The sequence below is a fragment of the Vicugna pacos genome, chromosome 11, assembly GCF_048564905.1.
Source record: "Vicugna pacos chromosome 11, VicPac4, whole genome shotgun sequence".
Classification (NCBI taxonomy): Eukaryota; Metazoa; Chordata; class Mammalia; order Artiodactyla; family Camelidae; genus Vicugna; species Vicugna pacos.
Window position 1 is genome coordinate 75911522 of NC_132997.1, and position 18258 is coordinate 75929779.

The following is an 18258-nucleotide window of genomic DNA, read 5'->3' on the forward strand; positions in this document are numbered from 1 at the left end:
AGGACTGAAAATCTCTATTCCCTAGTGATCATATAGTTTGTTCTCAAACTGACCTTATCAGGTGTAGACCAATGGTGGGTTTTCACTTAGAAGTCACTGTACTTTTTGTGAAACAACTTAAAATGTTAATTTATGTAATCCCATTGTATGAACTAATCTCTCAGTGGCAGGAAGTATGGTTGTATTATACATATTCTGGGCTCCATATAACAAAAATTACCCAATTATAGAAAATAATTTTAAGAAATCACTTTCCTAATTTTTTCCATTATGTAGTCATTTGTTTTGTCATCTGCTAGCACATGTTAGCAGAAAAGTGAGAACAGGTGCCAGAAGTTTAAGAACATGTGTTGAAAAAAACTTTAAATTGAGCACATTTTAACAATTAACATAATCTAATTTAAACTACAAAATACTTCAGTCCAGTTGGGCAGGATGTAGTTGTTTCAAAGGATAGTTTTAGAACCACTGGTGTAGAGTTTAAATTTCAACTTAAACACATTGTATTTTTTAAAAAGGCTTTAGTGTCTGGTTTTAATATCATCTATTGTATCAGCTATGGATTTTTCTTCAATCTTAGTTCAGTTCATCAGGCACTTACTGACTGGCTGTTATGGAAAGAATCCTAAGTATATGAGCCTTTGTCCTGAGGAAGCTTACGATCTTAGGAGAAAACATGATCCCATAAAGACCAAGCACGTTACTAGTTACAAGAAACAGCAAATTGTGATGAATTCTCTGATGGAGTTATCAAGGGCTTAGAAACAGGCAAGGAGAGGTTGGTTCAGATTCAGGATAGCGCAAATACAGAGGGCTTTTTTGAGGAGTTGGCACCTGAGCTGGAACTTGAAGGGCCAAGGGAGACAGGGTGGGAGAAGGAAGCAATGTGAGCGAAGACTTAGAAAGTGGACATGGACGAAGTTGAGGAGCTGGGGGTAACCTGGTGCACCTGGAGTCCAGGATGATTAGGGGACGTAGCAGAGTGCTCACTCAGAAAGCCAGGGAAGAGCCACATTTTACAGTCTTGATAATATCAAACTAATGAGTCTAGATTTGATTTGGTGCATGCTAGGGAGCCATGGAGGGTGTTTGAGCGGGGTAGTGGCATGATCAGATCACTTGGAGAGTAAGCTGAAGGACAGGTTGAAGGTGGAGAAGAAATTAGAGACCATTCTTGAGTGATACAAATGCTGTCTTTCCCGTTAGAAATCCCAATAAGTAGCTATCTTTCGATTTGAGGTATTTGATACAGAAGTTCATGTATTTAAATTTTAATGGTTAATTATGCCTCCAGCAAACTGACTGTTCCTCTTATCTGATATTTTTAGCAATGACCAAGCAAAAGCTTATAAAAGGCAACACTGATAAGGAATGAACTTCCTTTTTTTTCTTTTTTTTGGCAAGAATAACATCTGAGTCAGTATCCTAGATATTCTCCTTAAATGTCTCTTAGCCAAGAAGAAGTTTTGCATTTTAGAAAGAGGTCCAGGAAATATATCTATCAGCAGATAGAAACAAACCAAGGTGAAGCAGGACTGTTAAGCAAGACTCAGTCCCTAGGCTAGGACTTAATCCAGTTACCTGGGTTCACAATCCAGCTCTGTGACTTACATGCTGTGTGACTTTAGGTATGTTACTTAACCAATCTGTGCCTCAGTTGTTTCATCTGTAAAATGAGGATAATAAAACTACTTGTCTCAGGGGTCGTTATGAGGATTAAATGAATCTATGTATGTGAAGTGCTCCGAGTGGTACCTGGCATGTAGTTAGAGCTCAAGAAATGTTAACTATTGTTGTCAGTTGTCGGGCAATAAAAATTAACTAACTGCCTATGACATTTTATAGTTTACAAAGCGCTTTCGCACACCTGCTAGGTCATTTGAGCTCCACAGTCACCTTATGGATGCTGGTTGTCCTAGTTCCCTTTGCTGCTAACAAGCCACCCAAAACTTGGAAGCATGAAACAGCAGCCATTTTATTATGCTCACAAATTCTGAGTCAGGAATTCCTTATCTCTGCTTGGCTCTGAGTGTGCCCACAGCTGGAGAGGAGCTGGGTGGCTGGGGAGGATGGCAGAAGGTGGGGCTGGATCCACCACTAAGGTGGCTTCCTCACTAACCTGTCTGGCACTTTGGGGGGATCGCTCAGAGGCCAGGCTCAGCCGGGGCTGTCACCTCAGCACCTACTTGGGCCTCTGCACCATGGTGGCCTCAGGGTAGACATCAGACTTCTTAGAGTGTCTCTACATGCCTTTTATGACCCAGCCTCAGAAGTCTCAGAGCAGATGCTTCCCTATTCTCTATTGGTTGAAGCAGTCACAAGCCTGCCCACACCCAAGGGAAGAGGAGTAGACCACACCTCTCAGTGGGAGGTGTATCAAAGAATTGGGGGGCCATGTTTCAAAATCACCAGACTGGTATTACTCCCTAATTCTAGGTGAGGAGTTTGAGACTCAGTACAGGTTAAATAATTTGTCCAGGGTCAGTTGCACAGATATAACTGGACTAGATGGAGTGAGGGGGTGGGGGAGACAGGAAAGTTTGCAGGAGGGAAAAAGGCTTCTAACCTAATACTTCTGACTCCAAATTCTTATTCTTCCAATTCGATTATTCATCCTCCTTCAGCTTAGGTATACTTGCTAATATATGAAAATTAAAGAAAACAATTTTAATGGCTTTGTGTATATTGGGTAACTTTCCTAAAAAGAGACAGATTGAAAAGTATAAAGTTTGCATTTATAAGAGCTTGTACACAAACTTGATATTTTAAAGAGGTCCTGGGATAGGTTCAGTTCCAACATTGGTCAGAGGGCAACTTAGTATAATTTTCTCACAAGGAATGTTCTCTGAAAATGCCCCAGATTCTTAACTGTGATTTCCTTTGTCTCTAGGAAAATCTCACCTAGCCATTGTCCAGCGGGTGAATAATGAGGGAGAAGGGGACCCCTTCTATGAGGTGATGGGCATTGTCACACTGGAGGACATCATAGAGGAGATCATTAAGTCGGAGATCCTGGACGAAACTGATCTCTACAGTAAGTGCATGGCCTTGGCTGTTGTCCAAGATTCTCAGAGCGGGCTTAGTTTGGTAGACAGTGTGCAAGGGGGTCCAGATAAGCCCCAGGCATTGCTGTATGTCAGCCTCATCATGCCAGAGGCTGGCATGGCAAGATGCCCTGGCTTGAATCACCCTGAATCACTGAGAGCATGCTTGCTAAATGTTTATCAGGAGAGAACCTTCAGGAACGGAGCCAAGACTGTGAAAAGGAGACCTCCTGGTCTTTGGATGGGAAAGGAACTAGAGGAAACAAAGTGTGCCTTGGATGGCCTTTCTGCCGTTGTGTCTGTACCCTGTGTTGTTCTTGGTTTGTCTTTTCGTCCATCTAGATGCAGACCCCAGCAGCACCTGGGGTTCCACTCACAACGCATTCACCCAAAATGTCAGTGTGCAGTGGAAATTCATGAGTTCGCGCACCACAGCCTAAGCCAAACGTTCAGTAGCCCTTTTAGATGCTGCTCTTGTCCCTTGTGCGTTTTCAGCCCTACTGCCTGAATTCTCCGTCTCCTTCCTTCCCAGCCCTGGCTCTGGTCCCTGCTCCCTCCTTTCGGGCCTCCTCACCCTCCTGCTCACTCCCTCCTCAGGAACAACACAGACTTCTCTGTGCAGAGAGTGACTCCTTTTGGTTACTGAGTCTTATCAAAACTTTGCTTGCAAACGTTACAAAGGCCTGCTTTTCTCTGGGATGGGAGTGTTATCTAAATCCATGGGAGTCCCTAGGCCAGGAAGGGTTTCCTCCTCCCAATTTCATCGCCTGGGATAGCAGTCTCTTTTCCTCCCCTTGGATAACCCATTCCAGGCCCCTTAGTTTGCCAGAGGCAGCTGTTCAGAAACTAGCTCAGCAGAAAAAGCTTTGAGACTCTAAGGCAGCCAGTGGTGTAGAAAGAGTGTTTGTGCCCTTTGGAGTAAGAAGAGATGAGACCCGAAGTGTGGGCCAGGCCTTGACAAAACATAGTGAGTGTCACAGTGTCTGTTATTACTTGGTGCCCGGGCCCAGCCTGTCTTCTTGAAATAGGGGTTGATCTCTCTCTCCTGTCCTCTTCGCCCTTCTCCACCTCTGCCCCCCAACCTTGATTTAGAATTCTCCAGTATCTCAATAGACCTACTGGTGAAGACATTCACACTGAAGTGTTAGTGGCTGATAGTAGCGATGGGGGTCTAAATGGGTCAGCTCCTCCTAGGGCATCTGTTTGAACAGCCTTAATACTCCAAATACTCACTATTGAAATAGAAGGAATAAAGAGGGACTGATTCGCTAATGATGAAATAAATATTCAGTGGCTTCTGATGGAGGAGGGGGAAGGGGTATTTAGACAAACATGTCATGCAAATCAGAAGGTTGCTCATTAGTGACAGCAAAAGAATTGGAGGAAACCCAAATCCCATTCCCCGTAACCTGTGCTCAGGGCTGTCCCCACAGCTGACAAGGTTGAGATAGGCCAAAGTTTCAAAATTTTACTCAAAACTAAGGGAAAGCAAAAGAAACATGATCAAAGAAAACATTCTCCTAAACTCCCAAATATATTTTATTAAGACAAGCTTTTAAAAAGCAGGAAGAAAAAATTAATTGAAAAACGCAAATTTTCTCAATCAATAATCACTGTAGTCCTGCCTGAGGCCCCCATGAAGGAACCAGGGATTATGGATTATAGAGCTATTCCAATTTTTCCTCCTCTCTTCTTTCCTTTATTTCTCCCAATTCTCTCCCCATGGAGGGGCCAGAGTTGAAGCAGGAGAACTGTGAGTGGGAAAAGGGGGTGACTGTCCTCCTCCCTTGGGTGGCATGCCTCAGGGAGGGCCCAGAGTGTGATTTGAATAAGCAGGAAGAGACCAGGTGAGCCCATCTCTGGGGCCAGGAAAAGGGCAGAGGCAGAACCCCCGGGCCCTGCCAAAGTCCTTGACGCTAAGAATGCAAGTCCCTTGTATTTGAACGCCTTTTTGTAAGCATTTCACAGATAGGTTCTGGTTGGAGTCTCATAATAACTGCCTGAGATGAGCAGAAGAGTTAGGATTAATCACTAACCTCATTCTATAGATTAAAACACACAAACACTCTGATGCTTAGAGAGGTTGCACAGTCCATAAGCAGGGGAGCCAGCCCTAGAAGCCTGAGCTTGGGAGCTCCAGGCTGGGCTTTCCCGTTTTCCACCATCCACCACCTCAGTGCAGATAACACTGAGACATGGCAGTGTCTCCAACCTTGCAGTGTCTCCAACCTTCTGTCCCTTATCAACATCCTTCCCCTCCCTGGGAAGGAGATGCTGTGATGTCACCTACAGTTGACACTTTGCAGAAATCCCTGTGGTCCCAGAGGACCTATCTGTCTCAGATGACTCTGGAAAAACCTCCAAAAATCAACAGTGATTCTTTGATAGCTGCAATCTGGCCCCTGTCCCCACAGCTGACAATCGGAAAAAGCAGAGGGTCCCGCACCGAGAGAGGAAGCGGCATGATTTCTCCTTGTTTAAGCTTTCCGACTCGGAGATGAGGGTGAAGATCTCTCCACAGCTTCTGCTGGCCACGCACCGCTTCATGGCCACAGGTATGAATCAGCCCACCTGTGTCTCTGCCCCAGGCCAACAGAGCAGATCTAGGGGGTGGGAGACCCAGGCACCAAATCATTTTTGATACCTTGCAACCTAATTTCAATGCCGGGACTGAGAACTACTGTTCCAGGAAGGGAGGATAGGTGGGGTGATAGGACTCCACATACTGTCATTTTCAGCCCCACGCCTGATCCTTTAGGGAGGAAGTGAGTACAACACAAGTCCGCTTTTCTTTCTTTTTCTCCAGAAAAGAGCTGAGGAATCCACTCCTGCGCTTTTCCCTTCCTCCGCTTGCTTCCTGGCAGGAGTTGGGGTACCCCAGAGGGTTCATTGGGAGGGAAAGGTGATGTCCTGCCCAGCCACAAAGGCCCTGGGCCACAGGACCCTCCAGGGGCCATGTAGGCCTATGAGCTATGAGTTCTTAAAATACAAATGTGGATTGTGAATCCTGGAATCTTTGGAAAGAAAAAAAAGTTAAAAGATCTAAAAATAAATTTCTCCTTCCTGTAAAGAAGGTAGAATTTGTCTTTGAGCCTTCTAACCTTCTCATCCATGCCTAATTAACATGCTGATCTAGAATCATCACACATATTACTAAGTTCAATACTTAATTAATCCAACATATATTTATTGAGTATAGAATGAGCGCTAATACTGTTTCAGGTACTAAAAAATAGAAAATTTTAAATTGGAGCTTCTTTAGAGTTCTCAACATGTGACCTAGTTCTGAACACAGATTTCTTTTAACTACGGGCTATCTGATTTCCTAGAACAAGTAAGCTGTATCTGTCAATATAATGATATACTATAATACAATATAATAGTATAAATAGTATAACATAACACAACAAAATAATATATAATTACATCTATTAACATGTAAATATGATGCAACGGTGCTTCTCATTATTGAGAACTCACCACTTAAATACTTAACTGTTTCTGTTAACTTTCATTTCATTCAATAGATATATATCATACAAATAAGTCAGATTAAATCCTCTGTATTTCATTTGATTATAGAATCAAAGCCTTCGTTGTTCACATGGCTTATTTATCCATCACCAACTCTTTTTTTTTTAAACTACTGTATTGAGGTATGATTGATACACGAAGAAATTGTACACGTTTAATGTATACAACTTGATGAGTTTGAAGATAAACATACACCCATGAAACCGTCATCACAATCTGTGCCATAAACAGAGCCATCACCTCCAAGAGTTTCCTCCCACCCTCTTTTATTATTATTATTATTATTAATTATTATTATTAATTATTATTATTATTATGTGGTTAACATAAGATCTACTGTCTTAACAGATTTTTAAGTATACAGTCTAGTATTGTTAACTATAAGCACTATGCTGTGCAGTAGATCTCTGGGATTTATTCATCTGGTGTAACTGAAACTCTGTACCTTTTAACTAATACCTGCCCATCCCCTCCTCCCCGTAGCCCTGGGCATTTCCACGCTCTGCTTCATGAGTTTGACTATTTTAGGTTCATCCTATAAGTGGTATCATGTAGTACTTGTCCCGCTGTGTCTGGCTATGTCAGTAAGCATAATGTCCTCCGGGTTCATCCACGTTGTTACAAATGGCAAGACTGCCTTCTTTTTTAAGTGTATGCTCAACTTTCAATACAATCAAAGAGAAAATAACAAAACTGACATTGCCAAAATGATGACCAGTTTCTCCTGAGATGCCCATGCAGGGACACACATCCCCAGAGGGCATGGGGAAGGCCTTAGGCTTTAAGACCCCTCCCCTGCCAGACACATACATTGTGAGAGAATTGCAGGAACTCTGCTAGCTTTGTGTCTGGGAGCATGAATGGCCCTGGTTGTGCCCACCCTGACTCCTCCTAGCTGCTGACTCCTCCTGCCTCTCACTCTCTCCTAGAAGTGGAGCCCTTTAAGTCTCTGTACCTCTCGGAGAAGATCCTGCTCCGGCTCCTGAAACATCCCAATGTGATCCAGGAGCTGAAGTTTGATGAGAAGAACAAGAAGGCCCCAGAACACTACCTCTACCAGCGCAACCGCCCTGTGGACTACTTCGTGCTGCTTCTGCAGGTGAGTGGGAAAGCCAGGGACCCTCTAAGGACAAGATAAGGGCATCTCTAGGCTGGAGAGGATTAGCCATGCCTCCTCCATGCCAGGTTCCAAGGCTTGGCTGGCTGCCTTGGAAACAAGGCCAGTTGGGGTGGGCATTTGTCCATGACCTGCAGAAAGGGACAGATGTAACTGGCTTGCATCCTGGAGTGGATTCTTGATGACATTTATTCTGATATCAGCGATGTTTGTGGTGGGGTGTGGTGAGTACCTCCCTGTAGAGGAGTTCTGCTGCTGATCTTCCAGAGCTGCTGCCCTACAAAATCCCTAACACCACCTTGTCTCTGCTTGGCCATGCCCAGGAGTGGAACTGTGCACTGCCTCCAAACTTCAGACATTTCTTATTTCAAACCCTTCTCTCTGTCAAGCTGAAATCTCACCACCTCTGATTTCCCACACTGGTCCTCACTCTGCTTTCTGGAGGCTCACAGAACACATCCACTCTCTGCCAGCGCTTCAGCCTTTGCAGTCCCTTGAATATTCTCCTCCTTAAAAGGGATCGGGAAGGGAATAAATGACCAAATGAAAGAGGCGCGGCATCTTCCCATACTCACATAAGTGTGGTCACCACCTGCCCTGGGTGCCTGGAGGCCTGTAAATAAGAGTCAGCAGGTTCCAGCTCTGGATAGTGCTAGCGTCCTGGCCTGGCTCACCATTAGCTCTGTCACTATTCCTCATCTCTTCCCAGCAGAATCTCATGAACCCTAGATACAGTGATTGTCTTAAAATCTTAATTAAACTCTCTTTGACTTAGAAGTGGCCACTCTTTGTGACAGTCCACCTGCAGCCTGTCTGCTCTCACCCAGCTTGCACACCTAGCCTTCCAAGTAGCCTCAATAAAATGCCCTCTCTTCTCCAAACATGGAGTCGCAGTCTTTACTGTTTTTACTACTACTGTTGGAAATCAAGAAGGGTCCTGTTATATTGTTTATGTAACAAGATGAACACATAGAGTCTTACAGTTAATATAAACATAACTATTTTCAAATAAAACTTGGAGGATGTAAAATATAGTGGCTAGAGTGTAGGTTCAGAAATTGGAAAGATCTAGCTTTAAAATTCCAATGTTGCTACTTCCTAACTAACCTTGACCAAGTTATTTGGCCTCTCTCAGCCTCAGAATTGATTCTTCTGTAAACTGGTGATAAAAATAGTACAGGCCTGGTAGGGTGTAGGACAGATTGACTGAGAATCCATGCAGTGCACATACAGTTCAGGCCCGAAGATGCACTCCCTGTGCTGCGCATTAGCGATCATTATTAATGGCGATGAATTAAACAAGCTTCTCACAGAATCAGGCTTTATCTCAACCAGACTTAGAGATGGTCTAATCTCGGACTAAACCAGTGGGGCAGTTGACGGGGTCCTTGGCTAGCCTGGTGCCTGGCCCTGCATCATGGAAGAGCCGTTACAGCGTGCAAGGAGAGCCTGGATGTTCGTGACTGGATGCTGCTTTATTAAGCAGCAGTGAATTTACTGCAAAGGGCTCCTGAAGTTGGAGCTTCTGTTTCTGAAGCTCATCTGGATGGAATTCACATTCCCCTGTGATTTTAAGCCCACCTAGCCAAGCAGAAGTGGATCGTAATCACTAATAAAGCTGGCAGTGCTCGTCCACACCCTTAGTACACTTCCTTCTTTCTCCAGGGTAAAGTGGAGGTGGAGGTTGGTAAGGAAGGCCTTCGCTTCGAGAACGGAGCCTTCACCTACTATGGTGTCCCAGCCATCATGACCAGTGCTTGCTCAGGTATTCCAGTTTCCAAGCCATAGCTTATTGGGGAAGCAGTGGGATTGTGTAGAAAATGCATCTGGGTTCAAGTCTTGACTCCTTTTATGGACCCTGGACAAACTTTTAACTTCCGGGGCTTTAGAAGTAGAAGTATGTGGTAGACTGTGACATTATCAAGTGTTAGGAATAGATAGTGGTAATTTTCAATATGAAAAGACAAGTTTATTTTACTTTTTACAATTCTACCTGATTCCACCTATTTTTAAAGGGTTGATTAGTGCCATGGGTGGGGAGGAAGAGGGAGAATTCCTTTAAGAAGGTGTGTTTTCTGCATTGCCTCTGAAACACACTGCATCCTTCTGTCCTTAGATAACGATGTGCGGAAGGTTGGAAGTCTGGCTGGATCCTCTGTCTTTCGTATGTATCTCTCAACCCCCTCCCTCGTCTCCCCTGCCATAGTCCTGCCTCAGCCCACTCTGGGGACCTGGACCCAGCACTCTCAGCCTGAGCTGGGGCTAACACAAATGCTGGCAGCCTTTTTGTAAAGCTCTGCCAGGAACACTGCTTTCTGCCAGGTACCCACGGACCACAGGGGGCTTAGTTTCTGTGTGTCTGGAATGTTTTCTGCTGCTTCTCTGCTCATATGCAAGTGATGAATGGTGGGGTGGGGGGAGTTTGTGAGGGGAGGCACCATTTACTGTCACCTGCCAGGGAATGCAGGCAGGTGGTCTGTGTGCTCTGGTGAGGGTTCAGCTTCCCTCCTCTGCTGTGATAGTTCACCCACTGTCCTTTACTTGCAACCCGTAATGTGTTATTACTGCGTCTGTCGGGGTTAGTAAGAAATAACTGCAGGATCTTAGGACGTAAGTCCCAGGCTGTTGCATATGTTGCTTGCCTGCTTCTCTTTCCTCATTCACCACATCTCAGCTGGTGGAGAGTTTGCAGCTGGCCGTGCATGCTGATGGTGGGGACTGGCACAGGGCTGCTGGCAGGCGTGCTCTGCCCCTCTGTGCTCTACCTTCTCTCTGTTTCCTGCATAGTCATTGCACTTGTGTGTAGAGGGCATGGCATTTATTGTGATACACGTGTGATCCAGAAAGCCTTATTCCTCTAGATTTCTTTTTAGTTCACTGGTCTGAATTTTGCATTGCTTTCAGGTCTTAGTGTTTATAGTGGCTATTTTAATGCCAAATGGGTGTTTTTTTCCTCATCATAAAAAAAGATTTTACATAGTGCTTTATATTGGGATTTATCACAGGGTCCCACAGCTTGGTCTCATAATTCCTGGCACATGACAGGTAGATACCACTTTAATGCAGAGACACTAAAGAGATGACTTGCTCCAAATCACCCAGCAAGTTGGTGATTTTCCTCGATGCATTCTGATGTTCTGACTAGTTCACACAGCACAGTGAAATACAGATTTTTAGATCTATCATGTTCCAGAATGCACTTCCTAGGTGAGAATATTGGACCAATTTATAGTGCAATTTTACATCCTAGCCCAGCAGAGGCTGAAATGAAATTGAAGTTGCTGTCCATACCCAGGGGGTGGCCCAACATGAGTTGAAGGAGATCTGGAAAATAAAAAGCCCTGGTACATTAGGATACTTATAAAAGCCAACAAATCTCAGTTAAGGTTGATGAAGGAAGCATCGTTACCCAGAACAGGAAGTCTAGATGGGAGGGGATGGTCTACAGGACCAGGTAAACCTCAGTCTTCTAAAGGAAATTTCCACCATCCATCACATTGGGGATTGCTCAAGGCAGAGTAACACCTCGGATTCTAAATGTTACCTAGACAGGCTGGCCATGTTCTGGCTCTTCCACAAAATCAAAAGAGGTGGGAGCTCTGGGGGGGAAAAGCTACCCCTAATTTAGATGACTTTCTTTTAAAATATATATAATTTTTTCTAAGTAGTAGGAAGATGTTATCTGGCTTCCTCTTTTCCTTCCTTCCTGTCTCTAATTCTTTCTATAAGAATTCTTCCATTTTATCAGTGAAACAGTAAACTTGCAACACTAATCTCTCCTTCAAAACTGATTAAAAGAAAATATTAACTCTCTTTCCCTCCTCACACTTCTGAGCATCTTTACCAATCTTCAGGAGGAAAAAGAACTCATATTAGCTTGTAGGGGTATAGCGAATTTTCCTTTCTTCCCGCAAGGCCTCCCCACTTAGTGGAGTGGGTGTGAACTAACTGCAAAGACCACCACACCCCACGCTTGTCCCAGGTGCACTCTCAGCCCAGGGCCAGCCACTCAGTATCTTTCACTGGCCAACAACCTCACCTGTAGATAGAGGGAGAGATTAAGGCTGAGCCACAAGGCAGTAAACTCTTGTAGGGTCTTAGGCTACCAAACTACCCCTGTCCTTGATGCCAGCCTATAGCTTTCTCCCCTTGAGGGTGATAAATGAGATGATGAATTTGCCAGAACAGTGGCCCTGTGATGCCTCAGAGTTGAACTTGAGGTTACAAGTGAGTCCTTCTGGTGTTCCTGTGCAGTGTGAGGGGAACACAGCTGGCTGTCTCCTTTATCTTGGTTCTGATTGCCAGGGAACCCAGGAGGACCATGGTGAGCCCAACATTCTGGAGGAATGGGGCCTGAGCTCAATGTGGCCAGAACAGATGCCCACAGGGGTGTGCAGGCAGGGAGAGAACATGTCTCCTATCTGCTTAGCAGGGTGTACAGTTAATTGGTGGTCCAGAAGTGCTAGGATTCTTCTTGAGACAATGGGGGTTCTTACTCCAGTGTGTCTTGCAACACTAGGAACCGTTCAAATATTCTTTGACATCTCATGTCAAAGTATATGATTAGCAGGTAGATATAAAGCTCCCCCTCCCCACTCCGTTGCTCTCATGGGTAACTTCAGGACAATCGTTGGGTGCAGCAACTAGGACCGCGGAAGCTGCTTATTTTGGTGCGCTGTCACTTGCAGACTGACTTCATTTAGCTCCTTGGAAGGGACCCTGGGAATGATCAGATGAGAGAGATAAAGACAGATACCAATACAGAAGCACTCGGTAATCAGGGTCAAGATTGGAGAAGGACTGGAGTATTGCTACACACTCCACCCCACCCCACCTAGGTTCCGAGTGATAGCCAGCACCATTTCAGACTCTGTGGGGAAAGAGAAGGAAAGGGGAATAGGAAGAGAGGTGCTTTGGAGCACTGGTACTTGCTAAGAAGTGACTATGACTTAATTCATCAAGTTGATTCACAATGAGATTGTTAGAGATGCTGCCCTGCCCGTGTCCCAAGTCTCTAGCCATGCACAGTTCCTCCCCAGCACTGTGATCACAGAGGGAACTCCTAAGAGTCTGAGACAGGAGACAGCTTCCTCGAAGATGGATGCCCCTAGTGGGAGTATGCACTTCTCTTTCAATCCTCCTGCAGGTGAGCAGGAGACCTGTGCAACTGGGAGACCCTGGTGGAGATGCAGTGCTGGGCTCCCAGTGTATTTGCTGGCTCAAAAAGGCAGCCGCAGAGAGAACGCTACGTCCCCGCTGGGGCACTGCCTGTTCTTGTCATTGGCAGGTCTGATACCCTCTAAGGTTATTGTGCATCTTTTTGGAAGGCGTTCAGCAAAGTCTGCTTTATTTTCTTCTTTCTGGAGAGTGGCTCTGTAAGAGGGTGTGATTTCCATGCTTTCAGAGACAAGATTGCCTTTGTCAGAGAAATGTGATGTTGTGAAAATCTGGGAACAGACTGTCTCACCCACTTTGCTCTTTGTCTCTCTCCTTCTGTGTTTATCTTCCCCTTTGCAACTCAAATCCTTGGCCCTTGACTCTTAAGTGCCTGTCTCTGTGTCTCGTACCTTCGCCTTCAGCAGAGGGGACTCTCTGGCAGGCTCCCCAGGTAAACATGCATGAGTGTCTCGGTCTCCGTAGATCTATGGGGTTTGCAAGAGGCCTTTGGTCTCTGTCACTGTCCCGCATGAAAACTAGTCTCTCCCAACAGGCACTCCCATGACTGAGGCATAGCATATGGCACTGGTAACAGTCAGTCGTATTCACTGCCCAGGTCTTGCTGGTTCAATGGTCTCACTTGTGAACTTAGCTCCCAGGGATGTGTCTATGTGCATAGATGGAAAAATGGTGGGGTGAGGGTTGGTGTGAGTTTTTCCTTGTCATTTGTCTGACTGCAGAATGGAGGGATGAGTGCAACAGGAGAAAAACAGGAAGAAACAGTATTTCTTTTCCTGTTTTTTTCCCACCTTTTCTTCTCATCCTCATTTTCCTAGTAACGTTACGTGTAGTGACTGTATTCTCTCTGGCTCTGCTCGTACGAAGGATGCAATATGTAAAAATTTCAAAACAACTTTCCATTAGGTTTGGCCTTTCTTGTTAATTAAATGAAAGTTATTGGGTTTCTTTTTAATTGAGTAAAGCAGCTCCTCATACAGCCACACGGTAATTCAAGCATTGAGTAGAATATAACAAATCTGAACAATCAATCAAGTGTTTGTTTTGTTTTCATCTCTAGAAGTTGATCTCTTAGGGTCACAGGTCAAGTAAGGACCAAACTAAGAATTTATTTGTTAAGTTACACTGAAATTAGAACACAGACTAATTTCCCATACCTTCTACATTTTTCTTCCTTATCCCAAAGCTGTGGTAATGGTTCTGAGGCCTCACCATGTCTTGTCATCAAGAATCCAGTTATGTTTCACTATCTGTACAGTAGACCCTCAGCATTCAAAAAGGCTGTGTCCTGAGACCCCAAACCCCCGAATCTGCACCACCAGAAGTACTCATGTTGACTTCTCCTGTCTCCCAAATTGCATTTTTCCATCAAAAGCCATCTGGTCCCCATGTTTATCTGTACAAGATGAATTAACCACCTTCTCAAATTTCACCGAAGTTTTTTGTCTATTTGATAGTGATTTTCCACCAAGAAATAACAATTTTCCCCTCTTTGTGAGAGCTCATGCCTTCATGATGACTACAGGAGCATGATCAATGTGAGATGCCAGTCTGGTGCCCTCACCAGCTAACTGCATGCCAACAGAATTAGAAATGACCACATCATGGACCTTCAAGATCCTTCACATGTGGAATCTTGGTGAATGAAGAATGTGCTATGAAGTTTCGACAGAAAGGGAAGATACACATTTTTTAAAGATTTCCAACCAAAAAGATCAAAGCATTTTTTTTAAAAAAGGGATGAAAGCATGAGAGCAGGGCCATATTTTTCTTTTTAGTTAACCCTCAGTTAATGAGACAGTCTAGTTAATTGTGACTTTCTCGTTAAAGGAAGATTACTTCTAGTTCATAGTAACCCGGTGTTAGGCAGAAATTAAGGTGACTACTTCTGCTGTGCAGTCCCCCTAGGAGGGACTGAGACTTCCAGCCCAACCCTGGCTGGTGCCATGTGCTCCTGAGAGCTCTTTTAACCTTCCCCCCAGTTTCCATGACTGGGTGTTCAACCCAACAGGAAACAGGTGAGCAGGAGAGAGGGGAGAGCAAGGCCAGCTTCTCCCCACCCCTGGTTTAACTCTGCAGAGCTGGGCAGTGGCGGGTGCAGCAGGAGAAAATGAGAGGTGGGAGCACCTTGCTCCTCCTGAGGCCCTCTTCGCCCCACCTGCTGTTATCTGGTCTCTATAGCCCACCATGATTGAGTGACATCCCCAGGACCTATATTTTGGTATTTCCACTGTCACTTTTACTTCCGTTCCATATCAGCAGAAGAAGAAGCTACAGTCATCACATTTTTGTAGAAAGCAGTCCTGGGCACATTCTGGCCCCATACTTAATTTATGATCTAGAAATATTTATTCGTGTATATGATGTCTTAACCCCATCTTACATGGGGAAAAAGATAAACCCTGGAAATTAATAGGGCCTTTAAGTTTAAAAAGACCTTTGTTACTGTAGTTGATCCCTGCAACCACCTTAGGAGATGGGCAGGAATCATTGTTGGGAAGCAACAGGTCAGGAAACAGCTCTGAGAAATTAAGCCATTGGGTCAGTGTCAGAGGTGTAGTAAGTAGGTGGAGGGCTGAGGACTGGAATCTAAGTCTCCTAGGTCCTGCTCTACTGCCCGGAACCTTGCTGCCCTCTGAATGTGGGCACGTTGCGCCCTCTAGAGGGCTGTGACTTGTTTGCATTTTGAAAGCAGCGGTGCTAATGAATTACGGTGCTCGCATTGGATGGAGGCCAGTGGTCCCTGCGTCAAATCTTGCCACCATTACCCACAGGGAGTTTCCTTCTATGTGCTAGTTTGAAATAAGAATAACGGAGTGGTCTGTGGATTACCTCCAGAGTGTGGTGTAATTAGGCAGCTTTGCAGGTGCTTTCATTTAAAAACCAAACTTCTGATCAACCCACTGAGAGTACATGGTCCCAGTACAGTTATCATTCCCTTTCCCCACATTCATTCTTCTCTTTCTTCTCCTGATGATGGAGATGATTTCAAGTTCCCCATGACAATCCTTCCAAATCCACAAAAGCACAGAGACAGGAGAGAGGTCTCGAGCAAGGGTCTTTTTTCAACACTTGATTGTCCATCTGTAATATACTTTGAGATCAATGAGGACAGTTTTTTCCCAGAATATAAAGGGAGTACCTAAAAATAATCTTTTCACTTTGTGAAATGTGGTAAGTGGAAATATTCCTTTGGGCTGGCTCTTGCGTAGTAAACATTTGGGAACCATTAAAGCTCTGTGTAACGTGAGCAAGTTCATCTGGGCTCCTAACTTGGGCTGATTTGCGGAGTTCGCATTGCAGCTTTGACAGAGAGCTTTTGACATTCGGTTGTCTGATGTTGACTATTACCCCAGAATGATGAATTTTAATAATCCTAGTTTGTACTCATATAAGCCTATGTAATTAAACTCCTCCATCCAGTTGGAGACCACAGATGGCCTGGGGCACAGTGACGATGACTGAAGTGAGCTGTTCCCCCTTGCCCCTCACTGATGCTCCAAAAGATGTAAGCGAGCAGCCCCTGAACCCTGCTTCCTCTCAACTCCCCAGGCTGAAAAGAGGAGGGGAGTGTTCTTCTGTATCCTGGGTCCCACTCCTGGGATAGGGTTGCAAAGGCTCTCCAGACATGGGTGTCACGAGGAAAGCAGGACTCCCAGAGCTGCACAGAGGTTTTCAGGGCTCCTGCCTGTCAGTGCAGAATGAGGGGAGATTCCATCCAGCCCCAACTTCAGTGTGAAGTCCTCTTTCACCCCCTCTCCCACCCCGACCCAATTTTACCCCAGTGTCTTCTCCACCCAGTCTCAGTAATTCCAGCTTGCTATCCTGGGCAGATATCTCTTGCAGACTGACCACACAGTCTGCAGGAATGAGGTCTGCCACACTTCCCCACAGTACTTGGGGGTCTAGAGCAGAAAACCCTGCCCTCTGCCACCCAGTCTCTCCAGGGCCAGCTTGAGGATATGATGTATCCCTTGCCCACTCCTGGGCAAGGGAAATGTTGATGGCCTGGCCTGCCCCCTGTTGAGCGGTCCTTTGGTCAGTTTTAGGTGTCACTGATCTGTCCCCTCTTAGACCTCTTTGCACTGAGCTTGGGGTTTTCCTTCTCGCTTCACTCCCCCAAGCCGTGCCTCTGTGCTCTTAGGAAACGCCAAGGGGAATCAGACAACTTGAACTAGTTTGCCATGCTTCTGGGACACTTGTCTGTTACTGATTTCTCCTCTTTTTTTTTTTTTTTTATTAAAAGCATTTCCATTTCCCTTGCTAGAAACCTCTGAGTGTATGTGCACAATTACCAAAATGCCGAGTCATCAGCATCCCACCTATTGAGGAATGTCAGGCTCTGGGACACGAAAACATTGATCTCACACAACACTCAGAGAAGCTGGGACTTTCTTTGTCATGAAGTGAGGGTTCCTTTTTCATTTAAAAATTGCTTTTATAGACCTGACATTTGTAAGACTGTTGCATTTTTTGGTGTTGGGAAACCTTTGGGGTTTTATGAATAACCTTCAATAGCATTATTTTTACTTAAAAAAAAGATGTTTTTCCTCCAAACACAACAGTGATGTCGCTTATGTTTGATGGGCTGTCCCTGTGAGTGACGACAGGTTGATATGCCTGTGCTGGGTGCCAGTGAGGATGAGAGCCTTGTGGAGAAGAGGGATGAAGCTGTTGGAAGTGATTCAGGCAGAAGTTGTCTAGTGGATAAGATGGAGTTGTGTTTCCCTGTTGTCCTCTCTGAGCCTGCCTGAAATTGTGATGTAAGGGATGAGGGTGTAGAACAGCCGATGTGAGGTGTGTGAAGCACATGTCCCACCAGGCAAAGTGGAAGGTTATCAAGGTGCAGTGGTTATTTCTCAGGGTGAGCCACAAGACTCTGCTCACACTCTCTCCTTGTTCCAAACGAATTGAGGACAAGACCCACTAGGGCAAGGTGCAGTTTTCCAGACTCTCCTCACACCACCAAAGCTGCACTCCTGCAGGACTGCCTGCCCACCTTTTCCACAACAACCAGCCCCCAGGAAGCACCACCAACTTACTTAGTCCGCCACTACCTTAGAGCAGCCACAGGGGGGCTAGACAAGCCAGAACTCATCGGTTTGTTTTCAAAGGACCAAGACTAGAAATGAAATGAGGATTTTTCTGCCTAATACCTTGGTGCTTCACTCTCTTCTCCGTGGCACCATCACTGTCCCTTGTGGTTCCTGGTCACTCTGGTGTCACCAAGTGGATAAGTAGGGCCTTAGAGACCTGACTGTAGGACTCCCTTTTCACATACTTTCGTTAAACAAACAGACAGACAAACAGAAGGTCCTGATGCTCCTGCAGCCTCTTCCTCAAGTTATGGAGCCGAGTCCTGAGGCTTCTTGGTGCCCTTGGACTCTC

At 45.2% G+C, this 18258-nt stretch overlaps 1 protein-coding gene across 1 annotated transcript in view; it reads left to right on the forward strand.

The window, feature by feature from the left end:
• The window catches only part of CNNM1 (cyclin and CBS domain divalent metal cation transport mediator 1), a 49747-nt gene that overhangs the window by 17524 nt on the left and 13965 nt on the right, over positions 1-18258 (forward strand). The window contains exons 2-6 of the mRNA XM_031682746.2: positions 2891-3034; positions 5459-5599; positions 7508-7677; positions 9361-9460; positions 9812-9859. Coding sequence (XP_031538606.2) covers positions 2891-3034; positions 5459-5599; positions 7508-7677; positions 9361-9460; positions 9812-9859 — 603 coding nt within the window. The remainder of the gene's footprint in view (positions 1-2890; positions 3035-5458; positions 5600-7507; positions 7678-9360; positions 9461-9811; positions 9860-18258) is intronic.